The following is an 18,271-nucleotide window of genomic DNA, read 5'->3' on the forward strand; positions in this document are numbered from 1 at the left end:
CATTCCATTCCATTCCCCCTCCTTCCTTATTTTCCACCCCACTGCCTCCAGCTGTCAATTAGCATTCTGTGGCATCTGATCATGCTCAGAGCCCTCAATGGTTTTCCCCTTTAGGGGCTTTTTTCACAAAGATAAAATAAAATGTTTTGTACTTTGTAAATCTTGGAGTTACCCTGATCCTGCTGATGCCTCCCTATCACACATGGGAAGTACTACTTTGATTACATATGCAATGACACTCACCACCTGCACATTAAAAATAGAGGGGATTGTGATGTTTTTTTCATGGAGATGGGGAATCCCATTTAAATTTCTCTGGTCAGGCATAAAACTAGCCTAGGTCATCTCTGAGGAGTGTATTATTAATGTGGTTCTTCTCAGACCTGTCCAGCTCTTTGTGGGAGGAGAAACACCATCATGGGAAGGAACCACATAATTGATGGGGTCCGCATGGATCTTGTGAAACATTTACTGATACATCAGCTTTTGTGGATTAGAGCAGAGATGGGGAACAAGCTGCTCTCTATATGGGGATGGGGTATATAGCTCCGTGGTAGAGCATATGCTTTGCATGCAGAAGATCTCAAGTTTAATGTTGACATCTCCAGGTTGAACTGGGAATGCCCCTGTCTGACACATGGAGAGGTGCTGCAAGCTACAGTAGACTATGTGTAGCAAGCCTTTGGCCAGATATTACTGAACTACAGCAACCATCAGTCTCAGCAAGCATGGTCATTAGGGAATGATGGGAATTGTAGTTCAGCAACACCTGGAAGGACAAAGGTTCCCCATACCTGCTGTAGACAAAATTGAGCTAGCTGGACCAGTGGTCTGTCTCAGTATAAGGCAGCTTCTTGTGTTCGACTCTCAACTCCCATCAGTACCTGCCAGCATAGCCAATGGTGAGGAATAATGGGGTGCCAGACAAAGCTTTCTGGGAAGGCTGTACCATAACCAGAATGCCACTCCCTGGTGTACTCCCTGGTGCAGCCTTTCCCAACCTTGGGTCCGCAGATGTTGTTGGACCACAGTTCCCAACATTTCTGCCCATCGAGCCATGCTTTCTGGGATAACGGGAGCTTTAGTCCAGCAATATACGGAGACCCAAAGTTGGGAAAGGTTACACTAGTGGTTCCCCGCTTACTTCATTTGACGGGGTCACTCAGTACAGGACCTCTGAAGGAGATCATAATGTTTAGGTAGGTACATATGAGGGAAGGCAGATATTCAGGTAACCTGGTCCCAATACTCTTGAGCTTTAAATATTAAAAACGTCTTAAATTTGGCTCAGATATTAAATGAGAGCCAGCGAGGCTGACAAAGCACAGGTATTGTATGGTCAAATATCTGCAATTCTGGACCAAATGGGACCCACCAAGCTCTGTCTGCCCTCAGGTAGCCCCAACCTGCCTGCCTGCCTATTTTAAACCAGTCAGAAGAGTGGAATTGCTTGTCAGCTTCCTCCTCCACAGTCTACATGTTGGCTGGAAGGAGAATGGGGACAAAACAATAAAAGGTTGGCTCTGTATCTGCTATTCATTTTGCCTCAGTCTCCTGCTAGCCTTCCATCCTACCAGTCCCAATGGACACCAACCTTCCCTGTTGGTAACCAAATGGACCTGCCCTGATACAAACACTGGGAGAGTGTGGGAGAGGTTGTCCTGGGAAAAGGCATCTCAGGGGCATCTTTCAGCCCCTGCAGCTTTGGTTCCTGATACCACACTGCAATAGGCCAGAGGTCAAATAAGCCCAGTGTGGTAGTTGTTTATAAAGGAGAGGTAAATGTTTAGAAATGGATCAACACTTATCAGGCACTGGTGATGTCATTGCCTGCTGAAAAGTAATTAGCTGGCTCTTTATGAGGCTGGTCCCTGTTGCTCACACCTCTTTGCTTCCTTCCTACTCACACCAGCTAGAAATGCCAAAGGAGCTCTTTAAGCCAGCAGGACAGTATTGTTTCTTTTACAAACATTTGTACAGTGCTTAGATCGTTAATAAGATGCCGAACTATAAAAACACAGTTTGTTGGTGTAATAAATTTCAGGACAAGTTCTTCAATGCTCCCATTCCAATCTGGTTAAAGTCTTCAACTTTTTCAGACCCAGGACCAACCCAACATGCCTTTGACGACCCACTTCTTATTCTAATTACTATAGTATACCATAATTGGAGCGGAGGGCAGGTAGTGCTGCTGTCATTACCCACACCACCTTAGATCAGGCTATGACCTAGTAGCTGAGTTGAAGACCAGTGAATTAAATGATACTTACAGTAACTCACAAAAGCTACTAGTCTACAATTACTAGCTGGATGCAACATGTAGCTGGCCCTCCAAGTGTCCCTATTTTCCAGGGACAGTCCCAGATTAACATAAGCCATCCCAGTTTCTGATTTTACTCTGAAATGTCCCGCTTTTCTTTAGAAAGTCTCTATTTTCATCGAATAAATGTTGGTGCATATGATAGAATGTCCCTATTTTCAACAGAAAAATGCTGAAGAGTATGGAGTTATGTGACCCCAAGCCAAGGAGATAAGTAACTATTGATATATAAACTAGGAGTGGTTGGTTTTTTTGGTCCAACTCTGCAAGGGACTGAGTCCCCTAAGCCCGGAAACTTATGTCCCCACTGTGGAAAGATGTGTGGATCCAGAATTGACCTCCACAGTCACTTACAAACACACTGTTAAGTCAGTGTTCATGGAAGACAATCTTACTCACCAAAGAAGAATAAGGTCATCAGCCAGAGATGAATGGATGGAGGCAGGATAGTGAAAGTAAGGCAGATCTTCATCTTTCTGTTGCAACAGAGTTCCCTCCCCTCCTTGCAAGGAGGTAATAGAGACCCAGAACAAAGTGTGCGGGAACCTTTATTATTATTTTGTATATATATAATTTTTATTAATTTTCCAATAAAAACAAATTTATAACATTATCACACATCTTTTTTTCTTTTAGACTTCCATCAACATGTCTGATAATTTTCCGTAATTATCACAAATCTTCACATTTCTTAATTTATATTGCACTATATATATCTTAAGGGACGCAGGTGGCGCTGTGGGTTAAAGCCTCAGCGCCTAGGGCTTGCCGATCGAAAGGTCGGCGGTTCGAATCCCTGCGGCGGGGTGCGCTCCCGTTGCTTGGTCCCAGCGCCTGCCAACCTAGCAGTTCGAAAGCACCCCTGGGTGCAAGTAGATAAATAGGGACCGCTTACCAGCGGGAAGGTAAACGGCGTTTCCGTGTGCGGCTCTGGCTCGCCAGAGCAGCGATGTCACGCTGGCCACGTGACCCGGAAGTGTCTCCGGACAGCGCTGGCCCCTGGCCTCTTAAGTGAGATGGGCGCACAACCCCAGAGTCTGTCAAGACTGGCCCGTACGGGCAGGGGTACCTTTACCTTTATATATATCTTATCTTACCATGTTGTTTAAACAATATTTCTACCAAATCTTCTTACAGAGCTTCTTGAAAACTTACAAACGTTATATCATTATCACAAATATTTTTAATATATTATGCAAATTTACTCCAGTCCTCAGTGAATCTTTGGTCTTGTCGGTTGTGAATCCTCCCTGTCAATCTGTCCAGTTCCGCGTAATCCATTAATTTCGATCTCCATTCTTCAATCGTAGGCATTTCTTCTTGTTTCCATTTCTGGGCCAAAAGAGTTCTGGCTGCTGTTACTGCATACAGAAATACTTTCTGATCGTTCCTTTTTATTTCACCACCTAGTATTCCTAATAGAAATGCTTCTGGTTTTTTAACAAATGTATATTTCAGTATTTTCTTTATCTCATTATATATCATTTCCCAGAAGCACTTCATTTTTTTACATTCCCACCACATATGATAAAATGTCCCTTCTTTCTCCTTACATTTCCAACATTTATTACTCACCTTATACATCTTACTTATTTTAACTGGTGTTATATACCATCGATATATCATTTTCATAACATTTTCTTTAATTGTGGTACATGCCGTAAATCTCATCCCTTCCTTCCACAATTTTATCCAATCATCAAATTGAATGTTATATCCAAAGTCTTTGGCCCATTGAATCATAACTGATTTAACTTCTTCATCCTTCAAATGCCATTCCAATAATAATTTATACATCATAGATAAATTTTTAACTTCATTATTCAATACTTCTCGTTGAAACCTAGATTCTTTTTCAAAATAACCTCTTTCTGCAACCTCTTTTCTAAACATTTCATTAATCTGAAAGTAATGCAGCCAATCATTTACATATTCTTTCACTTCTTCATATGGTTTCATTTTCCACTTACATCCCTCTTTCTCAATTAAACTCCCATATGTATTCCACCTCCCAGTCATATTGATCTTTTTAATACTCATCACCTCTAATGGTGATAACCAGTGTGGTATTTTTGGTTCAAGTAGGTTTTTGTACCTACCCCATACCTCAATCAGAGATCCTCTAATAATATGATTTTTGAAACCTTTATGCACTCGTTTTTTTCATACCATAAATATGTGTGCCAACCGAATCTATTATCATAACCTTCCAGATCTAACAAATCTGTATTTTCTAATTTCATCCATTCTTTCAACCAACATATGCACGATGCTTCATGATATAATCTCATATCTGGCAGGGTGAAGCCTCCCCTCTCTTTTAAATCTGTTAACAACTTAAATTTTATTCTCGGCTTTTTGCCCTGCCAGATATATCTTGAAATCACTTTTTGCCACTCTTTAAATATTGCAACTCCTTTAAATATTGCAACTCCTTTAATTATTGGAATTGCTTGGAACAAAAACAGCATTTTCGGTAACACACTCATCTTTATCGTTGCAATTCTTCCCCAAAATGATAATTTCATTCTACCCCACACCTCTAAGTCTCATTTAACCTTATTCCATACTGGTACATAATTATTTTGAAACAAGTCAATATTTCTGGGAGTCAATACAATCTCTAAATATTTCACTTTCTTTACCACCTCAATCTCAGTCTGTTGCTGTATTCTTTCACTAGTTTCTTGGTCTATGTTTCTCACCAATATTTTGGTTTTTTTCTTATTCAGTTTAAAACCTGCCACCTGTCCAAATTCTTCTATTTCTTTTTAAAAAAGGAAAAAAAAAATAGCGTGCAGGAACCTTTAAAGGCTTTTGAAATTGCCAACCCCTTAGCCCAAGACCATTGGAAAAAAATCTGGTAACTTTACCCTAATTTCAGAAGGGAGGGACTGAATTGCAGGCAGTTTTGTTAATGGGATTTGCAAGTGAAAATACAACTGGAAAGCTTTCCCCATTTCCTCCTATTGCAGAGGAACATTTGTGGTCACTTTGGGAGAGTCAAAATGGCTTCAGGATTGCTCTCCTGTACTATTTCAAACATGTGGTTTATATACTTAGGTGTGTGTGGTTTTGTGCATTTATGACCACTTATTCTATATTTGATACCTTAGAATTCTGATAAAGCTATACAACCTTTAGAAGACATCTGAAGGCAGCATTGTATAGGAATGTTTTTTTTAAAAAAATGTTTAATGTATTACAGTATTGTATTTTTATATATGTTGAAAGCCACCCAGAGTGGCTGGGGCAACCCAGTCAGAAGGTGGGGTATAAATAATAAAATTATTCTTATTATTCTTATTATGGAATAGGACGTCCCTATTTTAATGGGAGAAATGTTGGAGGGTATGCATGTAGTTGAATTGACCGGAAACTATTATTACTATGCTATTATTACTGTTACTAATTTCTTATCCACCTTCCTGCCACATACGGTCCTGTGACGGGTTATAAGGAATTAACAGCACAGTACTGTATTAAGACAGTTTCCAGCTGGACGAGTATGTGTCCATTTTTGTATTGTTTTTAAATTCTTTTGTTTTGTTTGTGCTGTAGTAACTGTTTCTACTTGTTTCTTTATACTTTGTACATTGCCTTGGAACGTATGTGGAAGGCAACTAATAACAAAACCCATAGCTGTCAACGTTTTCCTTTTTTTTTAAAGGAAAATCCCCTTATTCCGAATAGGATTCCTCCCAAGAAAAGGGAAAAGTTGACAGCTATGACATAACCTACCCTGATTCTCCACTGTTTTTTAAACTCTATGCAAAGCAGACGCTCTTTTCCAGGGCCTTTCCCTGAGGGGCCGCCTCACTCACTAGGAAAGATGCCCCTTGTACAATTTACACACGAGGAGCACAGCCACCAGTGTCCGCCGCCACCCACATTTTTAAACACCTTGGTTTGAACACGTGGGAATTCAAACCTTCTGCATCTTAAAAAGGGTTTATGAAATTTAAAAGCATTAAAACATGTTTATTGCATTGACATTTAGTTTGAATATATGCATATTATTTATTAATCAAAACGCAGACAATTGGAATCGAAGCCCCGCGCTCCAGAGTAATCGGATCCCCCCAATGGAACCTCCCATTACGAAGGACAGAAGAATTTTCACCACAGGGATGTGAAAGGCTAGAGCGACACCGCTTGGCACCACCAACGCCAATGGGCGGGTTTTCAAATTTCTGAACGGCGATGTTAAGAATGCGTTCTACACTGTTTCTGTCTCTATGGTTTCATTGCGTTATAGAGCCCCTAGAAGGCGGGTTGGGACAGCATGGCCGAGAGAGACGGAGCATTGGGATTGGTCATCTTGTCAGGAGGCACGACCTATCAGGGACAGCAGGAGGCGGGACTACGCGTGCGCGGCCGGCCGGGCTTGTGCAAGGTGTTTTTTTTTCTGGTTGCGCGCAAGAGACGAGAAGAACCCCCATGAAGTAAGTGAGCGGGCGGGGTAGGGAGGTTTTGGTTTGGTATGGCGTGTGGAGGTTTGGGGGAGCGAGGGGGCTTCTCTTGAATCAGCGCTCGGCCTTATAGATCGTCTTTCCGAGAGCCGAGATCCAGCCTGAAACGTGTGACGCCCTGACACGGAAGAATAGCACGTCTGAATTTGCGCAAGATCGCCACGCATTCCTCTCGGGTCCTTAAATAATAGCTGCCAACGTTCCCTTTTTTAAAGGGAAATTCCCTTATTACGAATAGGATTCCTCGCAAGAAAAGGAAAAAGTTGACAGCTATGCCTTAAATATGCCTCAGTATAGTGTGGGGCTAGGACGAGATCGGCGACATGCAAGTCTCTTTATTCTGCCATGAGCCTCGCCGGGTGATATTTGGCTAATTACCTCTCTGTTTTTTAAGTTGCGGAAGGACCATGTACGCTGGCGCGAATTGCTGGGACACCCTGCAGGGTGGTGAGAATGCAGGTGAAGTCTGTCCTGAACTCACACGGCTTTTGTTTCTCTCTCTTTCTCTAGTCCACTAACCAAAGTGAAGCTTATCAACGAGCTGAATGAGCGCGAGGCACAGCTTGGTGTACAAGATAAGGTCTCCTGGCATGCTGAGTACAGCGACAGTGCCTGGGTGTTTGTGGGTGGGTGTCAAGCGCAGAAGCAGCCTCCGAGGCACAATCCCTGAAAGTATAGCAGTTTGTGCGACTTTTGCTGGGAACTGTACTTATTTCCTCCTCCCCTTTTTTTGCTTCTAGGTGGTCTTCCCTATGAGCTAACAGAAGGCGACATTATTTGTGTGTTTTCACAGTAAGTGAAAAATTGAGATCTAGTTTGTATTTTACATAAAAAACATAAATGAATTAAATACATAAACATATAATCCTTTTTTGTATTTAATTTTTTATTAGTTATCCAAATTTTAACAAATCAATCCAAATTGTTTAAACATTTTAAAAAAATAATTAGGTTTCCTGCTCCTGTGCAAACATATGTCCAGTTCCTCCAGTTGTTGCCTTCTTCATTCTTCTTATTTAATCATCTTCTCACCCTTCTATTCATTTTAATTCATTTACATAGCTAACCGCTCTTGTTGCCTTACAGTCAGTTCCTCTGTTATTTCCCAAACACATAAATGTCCGTGAGCAGCCTTTCAGGCACTCTTCTCAGGTCTGGTGTGAAGAGAGATTAACTGCCATCATTATTGTCCATTCAACATTCCATTTCTTTGAGAACTCCTTTGAAGGCATCCCTTTTGACTTCCCTCCCCCACATTGTGGATGTTAAGTTGTGGGTTGACATAGCAGACGACACAGCGATTTCTCCAAGTAGCTCTTTATTTTGTAAGCTGGAATAGAACTGACTGCAAACAGCTCAGCCGGCCTGCTTTTATAGGCAGCCGGCTGTCAACATGGTAGCAACAACAGCCCAGCGTTTCCCGCCTAAAATAACTGACGTGGACCTGAGTGAAAACTATCTACAGACCTGAGTGAAAACTATATACAGTATCCCCCTGCTGGCCCAGGGTGAAACTTCACTACATAACACCGGATCTTAATGAAATGATTTCCCCCACTCTGTATCTCTATCGCAACTATTTTTATAAATCCTTTGTCAATCCATAGTTCAAATTTTTACTACAGATTTTCTGTCAATCCTACCAATGTATGTAATTGTTCACAATAGCTTTTCAAATAAATTATAAACTTTCCCCATTCTTTATTAAAGACTTCTTCCTGGTTTCTAATTTTTTCTGTAAGTTTTGACATCTCAGCATAGTTCATCAGTTTTGTCTGCCACTCTTCTTTGGTCGGTGTTGTACCATCTTTCCATTTCTGGGCTAAGAGAGTGTGCACAGCCGTGGTCGCATACATAGTTTTGTCTGGCCCATTGGGATCTCTGGTCCTATAATACCTAAAAGAAAAGCTTCTGGTTTCTTAGGAAAAGTTATTTTCAACATTTTTTTTCAGTTCATTATATATCATTTCCCAGAGGTCTTTTAAAACATTTATGGTGCAGTCTACTCAGAAGTAAGCCCCATCAAATTCAATATGACTTATCCACACTTCCTTTTGTTCTGCTGCTTTCCCCTGGGGAAAGTCATTCTTTATAGTGCTTGATGATCACAATTCAGGTTTTCTTCAGATTGATGTTCGCTCCAATTTAGAATTAAAAGAGAGTGTTTACCCTGGGAAAGGAGCAGGGCAAGGGGAAAGCCGCTCGGACCCATCCATAAAAAGCACAGGGCAAGCAGAAAACCACTTGGACCCGTGCTTTCTAGATATGGGACATGAAATTAATGGACAAGGCTGAGTTAGGTCCATTAATTAATAGTGTTACAACCCACCCCAGTTTCCATGAGTGGTGTGAGACTCCCAGGTGTGCTTTCCAGGGTCTGTGAGCCTGTTGAAGACAATGAGACACAGCAGAATCTGTGGTGTCATTATGATATGTGTTTTATTTACACATATATAGAACTTGTGTCTAGATGGAGGGACTGCAGAGTGTTTGCATCACAAGATGGTCCTATTCCTCCCATTGCTGCAGCCTCAGATTCCAAGAGACCGCAAACATCATGTCTGACCCTCTCTGCAGCATTGTGCTTTGCCTCCCCACACACCCACACTCCAGCTTGAAAAGGGACACCTTTGTCCTGTTTGCTTATCTCATCCATCACTGAAATTCTGCCCCTCCCTTCTGAAATTCTGGCTTCTTGTCTCTGCTATCTCTCACTTCAGGGAGAGGCTTTCCCCCATTGTAAGTGGGGAAATAGCCTGGCCGGCTATTTATGCATTGCAAACAGAATGCCATACTAGATGGATCTTGATGTGACCCAGTGTGGCAGTTACATTCATGGATACAATTTTTGAAGCAGGGTTATACTCTTCTCACCTCTCTGCCTTGAGAAATTAAACCCTACCTCAGCATTTGTGTTTTCTTAATATTTCTTGGCTTGACTTGTATCCTTCCATGTTTTCAGTGTGAAGCCTAAGTTCTGTTGATCTCTGTTTTTCTTTTCAGGTATGGGGAAATTGTGAACATAAATCTAGTACGTGATAAAAAGACAGGGAAATCCAAAGGTTTCTGTTTCATTTGCTATGAAGATCAGCGAAGCACCATTCTTGCGGTTGATAATTTTAATGGAATAAAGGTTGGTTTGGCAATTGGAGACATAAAGTGTCTAGAATTCCTCTCTGTTGTACTTAGCTACTAGAGTCAGGCTGTGATAAGTCCTCACTCTGGAAGATGCATTGAGTCACCATACTCTTCTAGGAAAGGTTTGCAGAAATTGAGCATTTTCAATAGCCCTCAAAAGGACTAGTCATAGTATTCTGTCAGGCATCTTAACATTCTATGAGTTTAGTTCTTATTGTGCTCCAGGCTTATGTTTTGTGGTGCCACTTCTGCCTAAATCAAAAGAAGAGGAGAATAACAAGGTTGCCAGTTTAGATGTGTCTGTTGCATAATTGTAATGATTCTCTGTTCACAGATTAAAGGAAGGACAATTCGTGTGGACCATGTGGCTAACTATCGCCCACCGAAAGACTCTGAGGATATTGATGATGTAACAAAGGCTCTCCGAGAAAAAGGATGTGGTGCTAAAACACCTCCAAGTTCACCAGAGTCTTCAAAAGATAATGAGGTGGTAGTAAAGAAACACAAAAAAGGTAACATCTATGTGTGTGTCTGAAAATTGTAAGTCTGTTTGAAACTCCTAAGTCTAGAAATATGAGCCAGCTTTTGATTCCTAGAAATGACTAGTGCGCAAGTGACAAAGCATGGTGGAAAGTCCAAAGTTATGTCATCTTCCCTGCCTTTCTTGAGTTATAGTATGCATTTTACCTGACTAGTTGTGAAATATCTGCTAGGATTGTCTAGCCTTTGTTTAACGGGTGGTTTGAGCAGGTGAGAGTGAAGGAAGTGAAACAGAGGGCTAGTCTTTATGTGTATTTCTCTTAATCCTTACAATGTATAATGCAAGGTCAGCAGCAGGGCAGAACTGATACCAAGAATAAAAAGAGCGAACTGAATTTGGGAAAGATGGGTTTAAAAATGTTTCGTGTCTGATTGTCTTGGGATTGTTAGGGCCTATGACACACTAGGAAGAAGAGTTTCCTGGAGAGATGAAATATTTGGGAATGGTTAGATGAAAGAGCAGAAATAATGAGGACCTTTAGTAGGGATGTGGCAAACCTTTTTGACCTCTGTGTCTTGCTGTTCGTCTAAAGAGAAAAGCAAGAAGAAGAAGAAAGAGAAGAGAGAGCACCGAAAATGTGCGAAAGAGGAACAGCTTGCAGACTCGCCTCCTTCTAAAACCAGGATCAAAGTGGAGAAGGAAGACCCAGGGTATGAATGGCATGCCAATGCAAGTCAGCAGACCTGGAGTAGCACATCTGGGCACAAACATGCAAGCAGGGCACAACATGAACAGGAGTCTAAGTATGAGCATGTGAGAGTGAGGTCTCGAGACAGAGCCACAGACAGGGACAGGCAAGAACAGAGAACAATCCACAGTGAGAAGCACAAGAAGGTAGATACTTCCAAAGAAAGGCCCCGAGCATTAGAAAGCAGAAGATCCCGGGAGTGATGGGAGAGAAGAAAAGCCCTGCAAGGAGGAGTCTTCAAGCCACCACAGACTCACCTGACCCTGTGACATGCAGGGAGCCCTGAATCCTTGGTGGAGTGAATGTTGTGTGCTGTTGGCCTCTGTTTGTTTTTAAGTGACTTTTTATTGTTTTGGAAATGGAAATAATGAATTTTGCAAATAAATAGACCATGTCTTCACATGTCATTTGTATATATCACAATCTTGTACCTATTATTTCTCCACTAATCCCAATATCACATCACCCAGATTTTTATCAGCAAGGGAGAGTTAAACAATTTGAACACTGGGAATTCACATTGCAAGATTTCTATACCAATAATCAACCTATATTTGGTAACCAAATAAAATTCGTCAAATCTAAAACACAAACTGGATTTATTTTAATCATATTCATAGTTTTATTGTAAAAGAACATGTAAAAACACAAGCTCTGAGACCCTTAACACAATCTGAAAATTTATTAAGCATAAAGGATTAGTGTCCAAATTGTACTCTATATAACTTAGTGCAGGATTGCCCAACAGGTTGATCAGGATCGACTCGTAGATCACCTGACTGATTTCTGTCGATCGCAGCCCAGCTCCTCTCCGAGGCAGCCTGAGAGAGCACAGCATGCTCCTCTCAAAAGACACACCTGCACAACAAAGGCAGAAGGAGAAGGAGAAGCAAGGAGGCAGGAGGAGGCATATGCAGACGGAGAGGCATGCCATGAGAGAGAGAGAGAGAGAGAGAAGCTGGGTGCAGAAAGGATTCCTTTAGGTTCACACTGTGATAGGAATTTTATGGTCTTAGATATATGGTAATGTTCATAAGTGTACCAACCAAGCACGTACATAGATCAGCATAGGAAGACCAACCTGGAACCATTTTGATTCCTAAACTGATCAAATGTTTTCTCTGCAAGGTCAAAGTGGAAAACCCTCCCCATTCTCTTTTCCTTCACAAATCCTGTCTTAAGGGTATGTCTGTGTTTGAATAGGGTGTGAGCCTGTGACCTGGCCCAGGAACTAAGTATCACTACAAAAGACTGGCCAGGCTCCCCAGGCAATCCAATCAAGTAACCTGCCAGACAGGAGATCAACAACAACAGGAGAAAACAATATTCAAATTTATGTTTTATACGCCTTTTCTGTGATGTAGGTGTGATGGATCCGAGGGGTGGTCTTAGGTTACACCCCTTCTGTGATGTATGTATGATGTTTCTGGGGGTGGTCTTGATCTACAAGGTGGCAATTTCAAAAGTCTTTATAAAGCCTTGCACAGCATTTTTCTGGGTCCTCCTCCTTTCCTGCATTTGAGGGGAGCACCCTGTTGCAACAGATCAATAAAGATCAAGCTTACTAGCTGCTTTGTTTCTCAATATTCTCTGGTTGGCCTCTGTTATTCTCTCCTACCAATAGGGAACCTATGTAAGGACTCTATATGGGCTCTTGGATACCCCATAAGGGGAAAAGGGCAAAATGTTGTTTACAACAACACACACACACAGACAGAGAGAGAGAGAGAGAGAGAGAGAAGCCCAGCACACTCTGACTGGCTTTTCAGAGAACTTTTGCCTCCCTTTCTCCCCCCCCCCCTTAAACTCCCCCTTCTCATGTTAAGTTAGCCACCTCCTTCCACACCCCCCCCATGCACACTCCTTGTCTCTCCAGTTTGAGTGTTTTTCCTCCCCCCACCCCACTTAAACTCCCCCCTCCCATGTCAAGTTAGCCACCTCCTTCCACACACGCATGCACCCCGTGGTTACTTGAAAAATGGGCACTTTTCACATGCAGACCACAATTAAGTCATCAGCTGGAAATTAGAAGCTAAGGTTGCGTTTACAAGCTGACTTCCTTGCTCGAAAGCAAAAGCCATCCAAATCCAAAGGGGCAGGTGAAAGCGCCATCCATGCTGCTGTTAAAAGACCTGAAGGGAAGTGTTTTTCTCGTTCCAGGGTTCTGAGTGTTAATATGCTCTTGAAAAAGTATTTATTAATTGGTTTCCTTTGAAACACTTGTAAACACCATGTAATGCAAAAAGTCACATTTCACATAACGACATGTGGCTGTGCTTTTGTCGTCTTCGGTGACTGCGTACCTTGATGTAGTCCACTTTTCTTCAGCTGGTGGGTGTTCTGAGACCCAGATTTAGGGCACATTTCAAGCACACCAGCAAGAGCCAGAGCAGCGCCAGAGGGAGGAAATTGCTCTCCTCCCCCCAGGATACAGCCCTCCCCACTTGCCTCCTCAATTGCTGGACTCCTGTCCTTAATGCATACTATTTGTCTCAAATTAGACCTTAATATAAATGAGATTACCTGATGAAAGCAAGCTCACACTTCTCTTTGAATTTGTATAGATACTTAAGGTGCATATGTAAGACGTTTGTTTATAATTATATTTTGAGAATGATTCATGTTCTTATGTAGCTGCATTGTTTAATACTTTCTGGATTTCCCATGATCATATTATAAAGTAGCTGTGTTCTATGTTACAAATCAAGCACTGCTAGGAGTTGTCCCCCCCCCCAATGTTCCGTATTTTTTGCTCTATAACACGCACCCGACCATAACACGCACGTAGTTTTTAGAGGAGGAAAACAAGAAAAAAAATATTCTAAACGAAACAGTGGATGTATGATTTTTGTGGTTCATGCTGTGGCCACAGACATGTGATCTGACAGTGAGTTTGGAGTAGCCCAATGCAAAAATCCTGAGGATCCATGTGGATCCATGCTTTGTAACCACGTTTTTGCACCACTGCGGCCCCAGGCAACAGTGTGTGTGTGATTTTTTTGGTGCAAGATGTAGCCATGGACATGCTATGTGATCTGATGGTGAATTTGGGGTGACCCAGTGCAAAAATCGTGAGGATCCATGTGGATCCGTGCTTTGTAACCATGTTTTAAGTGGGGAAGGAAGGAAAAGCACTCAAGGGACAAGGAGCACGCGTGGGGTGTGTGGAGAAGGATGCTGCTAATAATGCAGAAGAGGGGTTTAAGGGGAGAAGAAGCATGCGTGGGGTGGGTGGAGAAGGATGCTGCTAATAATGAACAAGAGGGGTATAAGGGGAGAAGGCTCCTCTCCTACTTTGCTCCTTTAAAGCAAGCAGGCTCTGCTTTTCTCCCTCCTCTCCGCTCATCTGAAAGTTTTCCTGGCTATTGGTATCTGTAATGTTTTAGAAAATATTTTTTTGGAGCCTGTGGTGTATGGAAAAACACTCCTGTTTTTTTGAAATTTTACTTTAAGTCCAGAAACAGTGGGAAAAGCCTCAAATTCCTCACTTAACACCCTATCAACACTAATGGGATCTGATGTACATGATGTACATAAAATAATACCATCTGCATAAAATCCCAGGATGTATTCCTTTCTGTTAATGGTTACCCCCTTTCCAGCTAAAATTGAGTGTAGACTTTTTGCTAAGTGTTCTAAGATTAATGCAAATAACAGAGGTGATAGCCGACAGACTTGTTTTGTTTTGTGGCCAAGAAGACATTTAGGTAAATCTATATTATTTATTCTAATAGTGGCAGACGACATAGCAGAAATTTCCCCTAATGGTAGGGTAAATTTAGGGCCAGGATTGTAAAAAAATTATAATCCAAATTAAGAAAAGAAATTGAATGGTAAGATTCTAACTTTGAGGACTTTGGTTTGGAGATTGCTAGGTAAAGGTAAAGGTACCCCTGCCCATACGGGCCAGTCTTGACAGACTCTGGGGTTGTGCGCCCATCTCACTTAAGAGGCCAGGGGCCAGCGCTGTCCGGAGACACTTCCGGGTCACGTGGCCAGCGTGACATCGCTGCTCCGGCCAGAGCCAGAGCCAGAGCCAGAGCCGCACACGGAAACGCCGTTTACCTTCCCGCTGGTAAGCGGTCCCTATTTATCTACTTGCACCCGGAGGTGCTTTCGAACTGCTAGGTTGGCAGGCGCTTGGACCGAGCAGCGGGAGCGCACCTCGCCGCAGGGATTTGAACCGCCGACCTTTCGATCGGCAAGCCCTAGGCGCTGAGGCTTTAACCCACAGCGCCACCTGCGTCCCTACTTGGAGATTCCTACGTGAACACAATTGAGAATAGTAGTAATGGGTCCTTTTTGCAAAGATATTTTGCCAACAATGTCTGTTTAAAGTATGTACAGTGGTACCTCGGGTTAAGTACTTAATCCGTTCCGGAGGTCCGTTCTTAACCTGAAACTGTTCTTAACCTGAAGCACCACTTTAGCTAATGGGGCCTCCCCCTGCTGCCGCACCGCTGGATCACGCTTTCTGTTCTCATCCTGAAGCAAAGTTCTTAACCTGAAGCACTATTTCTGGATTAGCGGAGTCTGTAACCTGAAGAGTATGTAACCCGAGGTACCACTGTATTTACATTTATACCTGTAGTCGTTTTTTGTAAATAATTATTAATTTTCTCTACCAATTCACACCTTCTATGTTTACTGTTCTTGTTCTGTTAATTAATTGGAACTCCAGCAAGTTTACCTAAGTTCCAGCTCTGGAACCTTCTTAAAACTATTAAATCATTAGGGAAATATAGCTTGAAGCATACAGTACTCTATTTGAACAGCAGAGAGTAATGCAGCACCTCTGTGGGTACAGAGTACTGTATACCACAAGCATAAAAAGCAAATATATTTCAAACATTTTAAAGAAATAAATGTGGGAGTATATTGAAATCAACCTTTGTTTTCAAACAACATATGCCTGTCCCCAGGTGCCTTCTTTAAGAATGCATTTCCAATGCATAACCCGTTCCAGTCCGGATGCTTTTGTTTTCTGTGGAGAAGTTTTTTTAAAGTGTCAAAAGGTAAATCCTGAAACATCTTAACTGGGTTGTTGTCCTAGGTTGGATATTCCTTCCAACTTTCTTAAGAGCTTTCCAAATCTCACATTTTTTTCTTGAAACAATGAAAACACATAATAATGTCCCTTGAATAAACTGGACCTGGGACCTTTTGCACATTTTGTCCAAACCCAGAAAGTTGTAAGTGTGAATGGATTTGTGAGCCAATGTAAAGAGCAGAGATGTATTTAAAAACAAACAAAAACAGAACATTGCTTTTATAAGGACACCATATATTTCCAAGTTCTTTAAGGTGCCCCGCTAAGCTTGCTTATTGCCAGACATTAGCTCTGTCATGTTGCTGAATTAGCATGCGTTGTCATAGCTGTTTAGATTTGGGAGTCCTCATCCTCCAACAGTTGGGCAAAGGTACAGCAAATATTTTTTTAATGTGTGGTCTGCCTGTTTGCAATATGAATTTGATAAGTTTCCTTTGTCATTTGGACGTGATACAAACTGGATAACATTTGAAATAATAATAATAATAATAATAATAATAATAATAATAATAATAATTTTGGAAAAAAAAATAGTTGCTATCAGCTGGTCCATACAATTTTATAATATGCCCCATCATTTATTTGTTTAAAATATGCTGGAGCATTGATAAATCAGTTGGTTAGAGCATGGTGCACATAACACAAAGGTTGCAGGTTGAATTCCTGTATAAGACAGCTGCTTATTCATGCAGTTCAGGGGGTTGGGCTAGATGATCCTCAGGGTTGCTTCCAAGTCTTCAATTCTCTGATTCTCTTGATTGTTACTCTTATAGTTTACCTTATACATTTAGTGGTACTGGAGTGCCCTCTACTGTTGAAAGAGGACATAAACCATACTTCCAGTTACAGATAGGTAGCCGTGTTGGTCTGCCATAGTCAAAACAAAATAAAAAAATTCCTTCCAGTAGCACCTTAAAGACCAACTAAGTTAGTTCTTGGTATGAGCTTTCGTGTGCATGCACACTTCTTCAGATACGTGTGCATGCACACGAAAGCTCATACCAAGAACTAACTTAGTTGGTCTTTAAGGTGCTACTGGAAGGATTTTTTTTATTTTGAATAAACCATACTGTATCTTTTAAAGGTTTAAGTTAATTCAACTGCTTTTTCAAACTTGTGACATATGTAGATTTATTATAGAAGTAACTGAACTGCAGAATTATAGCAAAACTGTGCAAAGCTTAGACTGGTGAAGGACACTATTGATTATTTGCCAAAATAAGTACAGGTATTAATTACTTTAAATGTGAAGGGGTTAGGAGAGCCAATAAAATGCTCAGAATGGCAACTTATTTGTTCAAAATGGACATACAGTCTTTTTGCAAAAAACACATAAAACAGATTTTTTTAAAAAATACAATGATTCATTTATGTTCCGATTAAAATCACCATCAGTTATTAACTCATTTGAGCTTTTTTCCCCCTTTTCATTTTGGCCACAGGGTTGCCCCCAACCCCAGGAAGGGTAATTGGCATCAATAGATGCCAGTGTGATACTGTGTTCCATTAACAATGCCTTTATTGAGACCAAATTGATGTGTTTATTGTCAGATAAGTTGATTGTCTGGAAACGAAGACCAAGGGTGCTAAACCTGATACAGTACCAGTTTCTGAGAAAGGTTGTTCTTAAAACAGATTTAGTCAAGGAAAGGCATTCAAGATTGACATTAAGTGTTTCCAGATCACAGTGATCTCCACAGATGTCTGCCATGCAGGTCTTGCTCTGTTTTGTTCATGCTCTACAAAAATCTTAAGATTTTAAATGTGAAAATGAAAGGAGTCGCTTTGATAAAAACACTGCAAGGCCTAGAAAGACCTTTCTTCTGTTGTGTAGATAGGTGGTTTGTTCCTTCCCAAATATCTGTAGTGATGATGTCCTCCTATACAGTATTTAATATGACCATCATCCTCTCATGCTGGCCAACAGGCAAGAATGAAATCGCAAGAACCTAGTCCTAATCGCTACGCCACACACGGGTGTAACCTTTTCCCACGTGCCATGCACTCAACCCGCCGTGGCAGCCTCAACCTCTCCTTTGTCTCTCCCGCTCATCCCTCAGGA

The 18,271-nt window shown here is 41.5% G+C and overlaps 1 protein-coding gene across 2 annotated transcripts; it reads left to right on the forward strand.

Annotated features, from left to right (window-relative positions):
• Window positions 1-6,708: 6,708 nt before the first annotated feature.
• Window positions 6,709-11,582, forward strand: RBMX2 (RNA binding motif protein X-linked 2). Of its 2 annotated transcripts, none has more exons than XM_079962470.1 (6): window positions 6,709-6,765; window positions 7,303-7,418; window positions 7,533-7,584; window positions 9,796-9,925; window positions 10,265-10,453; window positions 11,018-11,582. In XM_079962470.1, the coding sequence occupies exons 1-6, from the start codon at window positions 6,761-6,763 to the stop codon at window positions 11,360-11,362; spliced, it is 837 nt and encodes a 278-aa protein (XP_079818596.1). In that variant the 5' UTR covers window positions 6,709-6,760; the 3' UTR covers window positions 11,363-11,582. The 2 variants fall into 2 exon arrangements, with proteins under 2 accessions (XP_079818596.1, XP_079818595.1); XM_079962469.1 differs by having other exon boundaries at window positions 6,711-6,765; window positions 10,265-10,442; window positions 11,004-11,582.
• Window positions 11,583-18,271: the final 6,689 nt, after the last annotated feature.

Source organism: Podarcis cretensis (assembly GCF_951804945.1).
Source record: "Podarcis cretensis genome assembly, chromosome: Z".
NCBI classification, from domain to species: domain Eukaryota; kingdom Metazoa; phylum Chordata; class Lepidosauria; order Squamata; family Lacertidae; genus Podarcis; species Podarcis cretensis.